Source organism: Solanum dulcamara, chromosome 2 (genome assembly GCF_947179165.1).
Source record: "Solanum dulcamara chromosome 2, daSolDulc1.2, whole genome shotgun sequence".
NCBI classification, from domain to species: domain Eukaryota; kingdom Viridiplantae; phylum Streptophyta; class Magnoliopsida; order Solanales; family Solanaceae; genus Solanum; species Solanum dulcamara.
The window spans coordinates 39,299,793-39,310,802 of NC_077238.1; the positions used below are offsets into that span (position 1 = coordinate 39,299,793).

Genomic DNA, 11,010 nt, shown 5'->3' on the forward strand with positions numbered 1-11,010 from the left:
TCTATTTCATTATATTCCATCCATATCCCAATTCCATTCATTTAATATCCCTTTGGTGTCATTGACATAACAGATGTCGTTTCTAGTCTATCTCTTTCTATTTCTTTTCTATATATGGAAAGTTCAAAAATCATCATATAATAATCTAGAAATTGCAATAGAAAAGAAATAAGGGAGGTTTGTGATGATTTTTCAATCTTTTTTACTAGGTAATTTAGTATCCTTATGTATGAAGATAATCAATTCGGTCGTTGTGGTCGGACTTTATTATGGATTTATGACCACATTCTCCATAGAGCCCTCTTATCTCTTCCTTCTCCGAGCTCTGGTTATGGAAAAAGGAACCGAGAAGAAGGTATCAACAACAACTAATTTTATTACGGGACAGCTCATGATATTCATATCGATCTATTATGCACATCTACATCTAGCATTGGGTAGGCCTCATACAATAACTGTCCTAGCTCTAGCATATCTTTTGTTTCATTTCTTCTGGAACAATCACAAACACTTTTTTGATTATGGATCTACTACCATAAATTCAATGCGTAATCTCAGCATTTAATGTGTATTCCTGAATAATCTCATTTTTTAATTATTCAACCATTTCATTTCACCAAGTTCAATGTTAGCCAGATTAGTCAACATTTATCTCTTTCGATGCAACAACAAGATCTTATTTGTAACAAGTGGTTTTATTGGTTGGTTAATTGGTCACATTTTATTCATGAAATGGCTTGGATTGGTATTAGTCTGGATACGGCAAAATCATTCTATTAGATCGAATAAGTACATTCGATCTAATAAGTACCTTGTATTAGAATTGAGAAATTCTATGTCTCGGATCTCTAGTATTCTCTTATTTATTACCTGTGTCTACTATTTAGGCAGAATACCCTCACCCATTCTTATTAAGAAACTGAAAGAAGCCTCAAAAATAGAAGAAAGGATGGAAAGTGAGGAAGCAAGAGATGTAGAAATAGAAACTGCTTCCGAAATGAAGGGGACAAAATAGGAACAAGAGGGATCCACTGAAGAAGATCCTTATCCTTCTCCTTCCCTTTTTTCGGAAGAAGGGTGGGATCCGGACAAAATCAATGAAACGGAAGAAATCTGAGTGAATGGAAAGGACAAAATAAAGGATAAATTCCACTCTTACCTTACAGAGATAGGCTATAACAATATTAATACTAGTAATCATCCAATTTATGATTTTCAGGATTCTTATCTAAATAATAATAACACGGGGAATCTAGAAAATTGGAAATTGCAACTGCTTGATAAAAAAAATAATAATCAAGAATTTGATTCAATAAGTCGAAAAAAGTAAGTAATAAACTAATAAAAAGACGGAAACATAAGCTAAATACAAGAAAAGATATGAAGAGATGCGTCCGCCCCCTATATATTTGATACCTTCTCCTACAATAAAACTAATAACCCCAACCCCATTAGTCATCCCATCAATGACTCGTCGATCAAAAAAATGAGTAAATTCAGCTAATCTTCTTATCCCACCAGAATCTTGTATAAAAAACATCTATGTAAGCATGATTATAGGACCAATCATATATGCCATTTAGAATTTTGTCCCACAGAATTCTCTTAGGACCCTTTTTAACAAAAGAGTTAATGAACTCCAAATTTTTTAAAGAAGAATAAATGGGTTTATATAAAAAGGATTCTATAACTATTCCTAAATAAGCTATATTGACTGAAAGAACTGTATTCTTTAAAAATTCATTCCAATCCATTGAATTATTTGAATTTGGATGCAAAAGATTTATAGATGGAGCTAACATTTCGATAAGAGATCCAAATTTACTCCTTCCTGGTTGAAAGGAATTCCTATAGCTCCAACAAACAAAGTAAAGAGTCCTAATACAAATATTGGGAATAACATAGTATTATCCGATTCATAAGGATAGAAAGAAACCGTTTTATGGTCAAAATGAGCAATAGTCATAAAAGGTCGTGTCATCTTTCTTCCATTTTTATCAATTGGATATTTTGTTTTTGAAAAAAAATAAATACTTTCGTTATTATTCATTGTTAATAAACAAGAGTTTTTCTTAACTCCGTTTTTACCCCATAGAGATATTGAATAGAAAGGGATTTTGTGTTTCCCACCATAATTTTGAAAATGAATGTTTAAATTCCCTTTAAAAGTAAGTAAATAGATCTGAAACATATAAAATGCAGTTAATCCCGCCGTGGCCCAAGCTATTATTGCGAAAATTGGTGAATACAACCAACTATCATTAAGAATTTCATCTTTGGACCAAAAACAAGCAAGAGGTGGAATACCAGAAAGAGAAAGTATACCTACTAAAAATGTGATTTTGGTAATTGGTACATGTTCTCTTAAACCTTCCATAAGACCCATATTCTGGCTTTTAGCGGGAGAATATCCAACAATAGTTTCCATTGAATGAATAATGGATCTGGATCCAAAAATAATAATGCTTTGGAATAAGCATGAGTAATCAAATGAAATAAAGCGCTTCGATAAGACCCCATACTTAGAGCTAACATCATATAACCCAATTGAGACATTGTGGAATAGGCTAAACCTCTCTTAATGTCTTTTTGAGAAATAGCTAAAGTAGCTCCTAATAATACTGTATTATTCCTATAACCGAGATCAAATACATTAGGTAAGGTATAACGCTAAAAAGAGAAAGAAGCCGAGCTACAAGAAAAATTCCCGCCGCTACCATAGTAGCAACATGTATAAGAGCCAAAATAGGAGTAGGCCCCTCCATGGCATCAGGTAACCATACATGAAGGGGGAATTGGGCGGATTTAGCAACTGCACCGGCAAATAAGAGAACAACGCATAACGTAAGAAATAACAAATTGACCTCATTATTATAAATCAAGTTATTGAATATTTTGAATAAATCTCTAAATTCGAAACTCCCCGTTATCCAATAAAAACCTAAAATTCCTAATAATAAACCAAAATCCCCTACACGATTAGTTCCAAATGCTTTTTGACAAGCATTTGCCGCAACAGGTCGTGTAAACCAAAATTCTATTAATAGATAGGAACACAGCCCAACCAATTCCCAAAAAATATAAATTTGTATCAAATTCAAACTAGTAACTAATCCCAACATGGAAGTAATGAAAAAACTCATATAAGCAAAAAATCTCAAATAGCCTTGATCATGAGCCATATAATTATCATTATAAATAAGAACCATAATTCCAACAGTAGTGATTAATATTGACATAATAGAAGTAAGTGGGTCGATCAAGTATCTAAAGTCTAAAGAAAAATCATTATTGATGACCCAAGACCATACATATTGATAAAAAGAACTATTTATTTGCTGAATAGACAGGTAGATTGAAAAAATCATGACTATGCTTAAAAATAAAACACTTTGAAAAGCCCACATAAGGCGAAAACGTTTTGTTGCCGTTGGAAAAACAATAAGTCCCGTTCCTATTAACATAGGGACTGGAAGTGGAATGAAAGGTATGATCCACGCATATTCATATGTCTGTTCCATAAAAAAGTTTTGAATTCTTAATTAATTAGTTCCGATTCATCGGATCTTACCTTTTTTGAAAGGAGTCAATAAAAATTAAAAATATGAACTAACTTAAACTAATTTAAAACTTAAATAGAATTTTCTATTCTTATTATGAGTCTTAGCTAAATACATCAACTATTGGAATCAGGAAGTTACAATTGGTCAAATGATATGAAAGGGATTAATTAATAATCTCCTTTGAAATAAGCCTATTTTTTTATCCATGTTTGACCAGTGAATCAAATGGGGATTCAAGTTTTTAATTTTCTGAAGTAAAAATGCCTTTCTTATCTTTAAACCTTTCAAGGTATTTTTGTTATACCCCACACTTTTAAACTCAGAATATCTCATAAGTTCCTTAGACATTATCATGTGAGCCGGATACGCTACGACAAAATCTAAGGACTCTAAGGAAGGGAGAATGTGATACCCTATAGTAGAGAAGGTTGGAAATAGAATCGTAGGAATCCAAAATGAGTTGGAGACCAAGAAATAAGTCGTAGGACTCGAATTACCTACATAAACTACTAGCTTAGAAGTCTTACATGCCTAAGCTACTTAAGTACGTACAAGGATTGCGTAGCACGGATTACATAGGCTATTAAAACAAGACGAGATTATGAACCTACGGGGGAGAGGATAAGATGACATGTGGCAGCAAGAGGAGGTGCCACGTGGCAGCCTAGAGAAGTGCCATGTGGTAGAAGGTGACACACCTGCTTGGGGTCAAGTAGGTGACCCACCTGCTTGGGGGAGTGGACCCCACTGCCACGTGGCAGCACCCTATTGGCAGCATGGTTGAGGTGGCCCAATAAGGGATTGACACGTGTCACCCTTAGGGATTGACATGTGTCACCTCATATATATATGTATTATGTGAGTCTTAACTTTTTCATTATCCAAAAATCAGCCAAGAACATAGAGAGAATAATGTGGAGAAGGAAAAGAGAAAGGCAGCCATGGGTTTGGAATATTAAAGGTGAGTTCCTCGATTTTTTTCCGTGAATTAATTATTTATGGTATTAATCAACCCCATGAAGATGTATATATGTATTTTATGACATCTACGGGACCATCTCTTCATCTTTACGTCTAGAAAAGTGAAAGAAAGAAGAGGAAAAACATTGGAGGCAAGATGAGAGGGTTTTCGTTTCGTGAATTAATTAATTATTGTATTCTGTGGTTATATAACGGTGTTTAATAACAAGGAATTCCAATTTGGGGCAACGAGGAAGTCATACAAACAGTCCTCCTAATTTCAGTGCGTCTAGAGAAGCTCCGAGGCGCGTCTTGGCAAATTGTGGCCTATTTTGGGTAAGGTAAGGTTTCTCCTTTTAATTTGGACTTTATGGTGTTGTTATTGAGTGTATTATATGCCTTTTTTGTGGATGTAAATGTAAAAATGGTATAGGAATGCTTGACATTGGAGACAATCCAAATGGTAGTCGGTATAGTTAAATTGTCGTAGAAGTGAAGTGTTGGTCTTGTGGTGTGCTGTTGCAGGCGTGTGGGGGGCTATTGCAGGGCCTAAATGTATTCAAAAAAGGGTGTGGGTGTTTCTGGTTACATCCACACTACCCCTTGTTTCGTATAATTAATGGGATTACAAAATAAAGGCTAAACACCCTATTTTGATATCGTAATTTCGAGCGAGTCATTTGGAGGTTATGTTGCATATTGTAGGTGTGAATTGCTTAAACATATATTGCAGGTTGTTGTTGTTGGTTGGCTATAGTGTTTATAGATGTAGTTGATAATTTGGATAGGGCACATTATAGTGGAGGTGCTGCCCAATTTTCGTTAACGTCTTACCTAATTAAAGAACTAGTCAAAGAGACGGGCAAGGAAATAGATTCCACGAATTCTAAGGTGCAACCTAAGATGATGGAAAGATAAGAGTGGTTGATATTCGTATTACTTTCATGTTGAATAGGTTCAAAGGACGACGAGGCATAAAGAGTAACTCACAAGAGGTATGTAAAGCTTTCTCTTGGTATGTTTTGGTATAAGTAAGTACAACTATCTCTCATTTCCCTTGATATGTATTTGGTACGAAAATCAAATTATGATGCCATAGTGGTTCACCAAGCCCCATGATGGTCCGGGTACGAAATATGTATGTGAAGATCACTTGAAGGAAAGTACAAACTACATAAAGCTTATTCTCTTTCTCCTTTTGGGCATGTCTCTTAGTTGTAAGTGGAATATGATCTGAGCTTCGGGGTAACTCCATTGTTAAACATCTCTTATTTACTTCTAAATATTGAACTCCTACAGTAGTTGAACTATTTCCCTGGAAACTTTTATATGTTAAAGAGGTACCAAATGTACAGGCTCCAAGTCTTAAAGACTATACGAGATTATGTATTTTTGATTCCATAAATGATTTGGCCCTATGTTAATACATGTCTTGGGTCCCCGAGATTACTTTTGAGACACCCCATAAATGCATTTAGAGGACACTCGAGATGACTACACCATTTCTCGGGTCCTCAAACAAAAGCTTAACTTCCTTATTTTGTCGAGTCTCTGATAATGATTTAAATTGTATATAGTTACTCACTACTCTACTCGTGTGTACTGTAACCCTTCTTTCACCGAGTCCCGGGCTGGGTACGTTATAGTGCACAATTCACTGCATTGTTCACCGAGCCCCTCACTAGAGGGCCGGGTACGTATGTATATATATGATGATGTGTTGTAATAAGTTGGTGATGGCGCCGAACCTATGATGGTTCTACAGATGTGATTCACCGAACCCCTGAAAGGGCCGGCTATATTGTATAAATTGAGCATGCATGCTTTTGTGATTCATAAAGTACAGGTACATGTCTTCAATTTGATAATTTGTTCCCCTGCTTCTCTATTTCGAATATACCTCTAGTGTATTATGTTACATTTTACATGCTCAATACATATGTCGTACTGACCCCTTTTCTCAGGGGGCTGCATTCATGCCCGTAGGTACAGGTACAGGTTTTGGGAGTCTGTCAGCTTAGGATTCCATTCAGCTTAGTTGGAAGAGGCTCCATTGTATCGAAGCCTAGTTATTTATACGGACCATTGATGTGTAAAATTGTTATGTCTATTCAGGGGTACGGCGGGGGCCCTGTCCCGCCATATGTTGTTGTTAATATTTTTAGAGGTCTACAGACATGTGTATGTGGGTTGTGTATGTCAGTTTGATTCAGCTGGGTCTACATGATATTTGATATATGTTAATATGTTATGGAAGCCTTGTCGGCTTGTGTGCCCTGTCATGTTATGATACAAACAGAAAAAGGGCTACAGGTTTATGAAAATGTTATCGCCCAGTAGGGCTTTGTTACATGATATTGTTTTATTTACAGTTCAATGTGACCCCAGCTGATAAATATATATATGGGGGGTCCAGGTCGGACCCCAGTCACGGCCCACGGGGTTGGGTTGTGACAAAAGTGGTATCAGAGCAGTTCGTCCTTGGATTGTCTGCAGACCGTGTCTAGTAGAGTCTTGGTTATCAATGTGATTCGCGCCACATCCATAAACAGGAAGCTACAAGTCATTTAGGATGTTACCTTTCTTTCAAATCTGAGATCGTGCTTTAGATACGAGTCATAGGAAAATTCCTTATACTAACCTTGGATCTTAACAAAAGGACGACACCAATAGAACGAAGTAATTGATGACATGGAAAGTTACGAAGCATGCAGGTAAGTAAAGTAAAGCCACAGAAGATATCCGTCGGGTAAGGTATTGAAGTACTATTGAAATGTAAAGTTGAAACCTGAAAGGAAAGCAGACAGGAAGTGCAACAGATGTAGTTTAAAGTTGGACATATGAGCTAAGTCTAGTATTTTTATACTATTATTGACGTTGAAAGCCCTGTATGGCTGCAATATGAGGTGATATTGAAAGCCCTATGCGGCTGTGATATGATAAGAATATATATGTGTTGGCCCTGTGAGGCATTGTTAGTATTTTCTGCGTACAGGTTTGGGGATAAGTAACAATTATAGAGGAAACTCTGTCGAAATTTTCCCAGAACAAGAAAAGAGAATGAAACATAGAGTCTTAAGATGTCTTGGAAGTTGATACCAAGTACCCCCATTATGGTTAACTAAAGTTGTAAGAGGTACCCTTTAGGTCGTCCATAAGGGATACCCTTTTCACTCGGGGAAGTTTATTACGGAGAAACAAAAGTCTGTCTGAGCAGTCAGTTCAGACCATAGTATCTCCAGCTGTAACTATGCTGTATAAAAAAAGAGAAGCTCAGGTTGAAAGGTAAGATGTCCAGTCATTGAGCTTCACTCATTTTTGAAAATACCAAACCCTCGACTCCTATTGTAAATTAGATGAGTTGTTCATAACTCGAGGATAAACTCGGAAGGGGACCAGGTAGGTCAAGTATTAACAAAAGTACTGTGATGTTTTATAGATTCTGGTTTCTTCAACAATGGTTGGAAAATGGTTTACGATAACAGTGTATAGTTCTCCACCGACTAATTGGGGAAAGAGCTTCTAACAGAAGCACCTCAAAGAGATGTCAGGAACTGAACACGAATACTAATTAAAAGGGGGATATGTAAGTATGAATTGAACAGTGTGATACGAGTATGCAGGGATAAAGTGGAACCACTAGTAAGATGCACTTAGTACGCGTTGACTAAGTTAAAGGCCTGCATTGGGAACGCAGTAAGAGCATGGGGCTTAAGATACAAAAAATGATGCGTGTACACAACGTCACCCCAGAAATAGTGGAACCCTTAAGGGACGAGGATGGAAAACTTAAGGAATAAATGGCGCAACTTCTATTCGCCCCAAGAGGCAAAGGATATAGGTTGGGATAAAGCTACTACTTCAAGAAAACCTTAAATAGTTATTATCGGAATACTAGTACTGCCTAATTGGAGTTGGAACAACTACAGGTGCGAAATAATTCTGGGAAAAGGAAAAGTAGAAGGTGGCCTTGGATGAGTTGTTCCTTAGGTCACATTATTCAAGTACTGATTAGTAGACAAGACATCACACTAAATATGGAAAGGTTCTCATCGCTTTGTAATTTAGCCAAGGCTCCGTACGTAGATAGTCCAATTATAAAATATGCAGATAGACGAAGACATGATGCAGTACCAAGTAGATTGGAGGAAGAGATTGGGCAAAATTGAGACTGGACAAAGAGACATAGAGCAAGGTACAAGTAGATGAAAGTACGAGTACCCTCTAAAGGGGAAAGTTAATGAGAAAATGGCAAAAGTAGGAGGAGGCAATTGATTTGGCAATATATTTGAGATAGATGTCTAAACTTCAATAAGATATCTTGCTGAACCAAATTAGAAAGGTCCGGAAGCTACCAATAATTGGATGGAAGCCAGAATGCTACATAAGGCAGCGTTAAGAAGTTTGTGACGAGACCCTGAACAACATAGCACTAGAAGGCGGCTATGTATAAAAACGAAAGAGTTTAACCATGAAAGGATATCGACCAACTTAAGAGACATTACAAAGGATAATGACAGCATGCTAGACCAAAATCCAAAATGTTGGTTATAGAGTTAGTCACAAATGATGTTGCGATAAATAAATGAGCAAAGAAAAAGGAATAGAAAGCCTCCTGTGGTAGAAAATGAGGAGAACACAAAGTGAATAAATGATAGGGGAGCTTATATGTAAAATTCCTTTAAAGCTATGCCAACTAATAATAGCCAAAACTCAAAGCGGCTCCAAAGGTCACTATATGAACTAACTTTAGCGCTACTCAGTAGCCCACCCTAATGAATGGGTGCGTAAGGAAAAGGGGGGAATATAATAGGAGAAGCTAAATCAAAATGACCAAAAAAAAGGGGGGACATGGTCATAGTGAAGCTAAAGGTCTACGCCAATACTGGCTGTAAGATAACAGAGGAAAGGACAAGGCAAAACATAAAGACTCGCGAGACAATGCTGAGGTAAATCTGGAGCTAAGTTGAGTGCCCCGCACATTATAGCAAGGATTACAATGAAACGTGACACGAATACTTCCTAGAGAGGTCACCCATCCCAGTATTACTCTTTCCCTAGCACGCACAACTTCAAAATTCTGATAGAACTTAATGTGTTAGTGCTGGTATGATCACACGAGATGGAAGAATCTGAACTAGCGGCAGAGAAAAGAGATGAGATTATGTTCTTGGAGTACTATAAGTTACATTAAGGGTATTGTGAAATGGATTTAAGCAAGACAAGAAGGGTTAGCTAATTTCTAATTGACGACGCACTTGAATACCACAGTTCTTCAACATAGTAATAGTTAATGAGAGGCAAACTACAGAATGACTATACGGGCCAGTGGGCAAGAGAATTTCGACACCACTTAGTAGCCAACTCTTAGGGAGAGTTGATGTAATTTACGGAAGACAGGAAATAATACGCAAGGTCGAAAATCACACAATATGACCAGGGCTACAAGACTCACCTCGCACTCCAATGCCAGATAACTCTTGAGGGAATGTTACTTGTAGATTAACGATATTAGCCCCTGCTCCTTTAATCAAAGGCTACCTACTCAGCCAAAAAGGTGTAAAATTATGGAGGAAAAGAGTGATAGGACCTTACGGAGTCTCCATATCTATTATCCGAGACGAAGGAGCCCAATTTATAGTTAACTACCGAGGATTAGTCTGCGAAGAAACTAGGAAGACAGATAAGTCTTCGTACACTACTTTACCCTTAAACCTGATGAACAGGCTAAAGCGTACCACTTAAACAATAGAAGATATTTCATGAGCTGGTGTTGTTAACTTCGAAGATAGCTGGATGATTATCTATCACTTATCAAGTTGCCTACAATAATAATTACTACTCCAGTATCCCAATGGCCCCATACAAGACTGGTAGAGCAAGACGTGTAAGTCCCCTATTGGATAGGTAGATGTTAGAAAGACTAAGCTAAAAGGGCCCCGACATGACTAAACAAGCTATTGACTAAAAGCCCAGAGTCGGCAGAGATGATATACAAATAATCGACATTGATATACAGAGTTCAAATTGATAATTGGATGTTTATAACAGAGTCACCCAGAAAAGAGAACATAACCCAAAAAATATTAGACTGTATCAAGTTGCTCATAAGGTGGGCAACATGGCTAGTAAGTTGAGCTTACCCCTTATTTGGAAACTATACGCCCAGTCCATAAGATAAAGATACTTCGCAAGGGTACTGATGAGCCACCTAGGGTATATTCTATAGATGGTGTCCAGAAGATAGAATCTTACGAGGAATAACCTATCACCATCTTAGATCGACAAGCTAGAAGATTGTGGACTAAAGACGTGCCTTCCGTCAAGATACTGTGGCAAAACCAAAACCAGAAAGAGGATGACCGGGGAAGCTGAAGAGAACATGAAACATAAGTATTCACACTTGTTCCCGATGTCTACAGGTAACACCAACTCCTGAAACACGTATATTAAGTTCTTGGATGGAAGTATGTGTTATGGTAACAAT

The 11,010-nt window shown here is 37.1% G+C and overlaps 1 protein-coding gene and 1 pseudogene across 1 annotated transcript; one reads left to right on the forward strand and one right to left on the reverse strand.

The window, feature by feature from the left end:
- Window positions 1-229: 229 nt before the first annotated feature.
- Window positions 230-1,330, forward strand: LOC129871257 (protein TIC 214-like; annotated as a pseudogene).
- Window positions 1,331-2,612: 1,282 nt separating this feature from the next.
- Window positions 2,613-3,524, reverse strand: LOC129880513 (NAD(P)H-quinone oxidoreductase subunit 5, chloroplastic-like). Its single transcript, XM_055954589.1, has one exon. It carries the CDS (start codon window positions 3,519-3,521, stop codon window positions 2,613-2,615), a length of 909 nt encoding a protein of 302 aa, XP_055810564.1. The 5' UTR covers window positions 3,522-3,524.
- Window positions 3,525-11,010: the final 7,486 nt, after the last annotated feature.

Coding starts and splice junctions, on each gene's coding strand:
- LOC129880513 (XM_055954589.1), bottom strand. CDS start 3,521: ATGGAACAGACATATGAATATGCGTGGATCATACCTTTCATTCCACTT.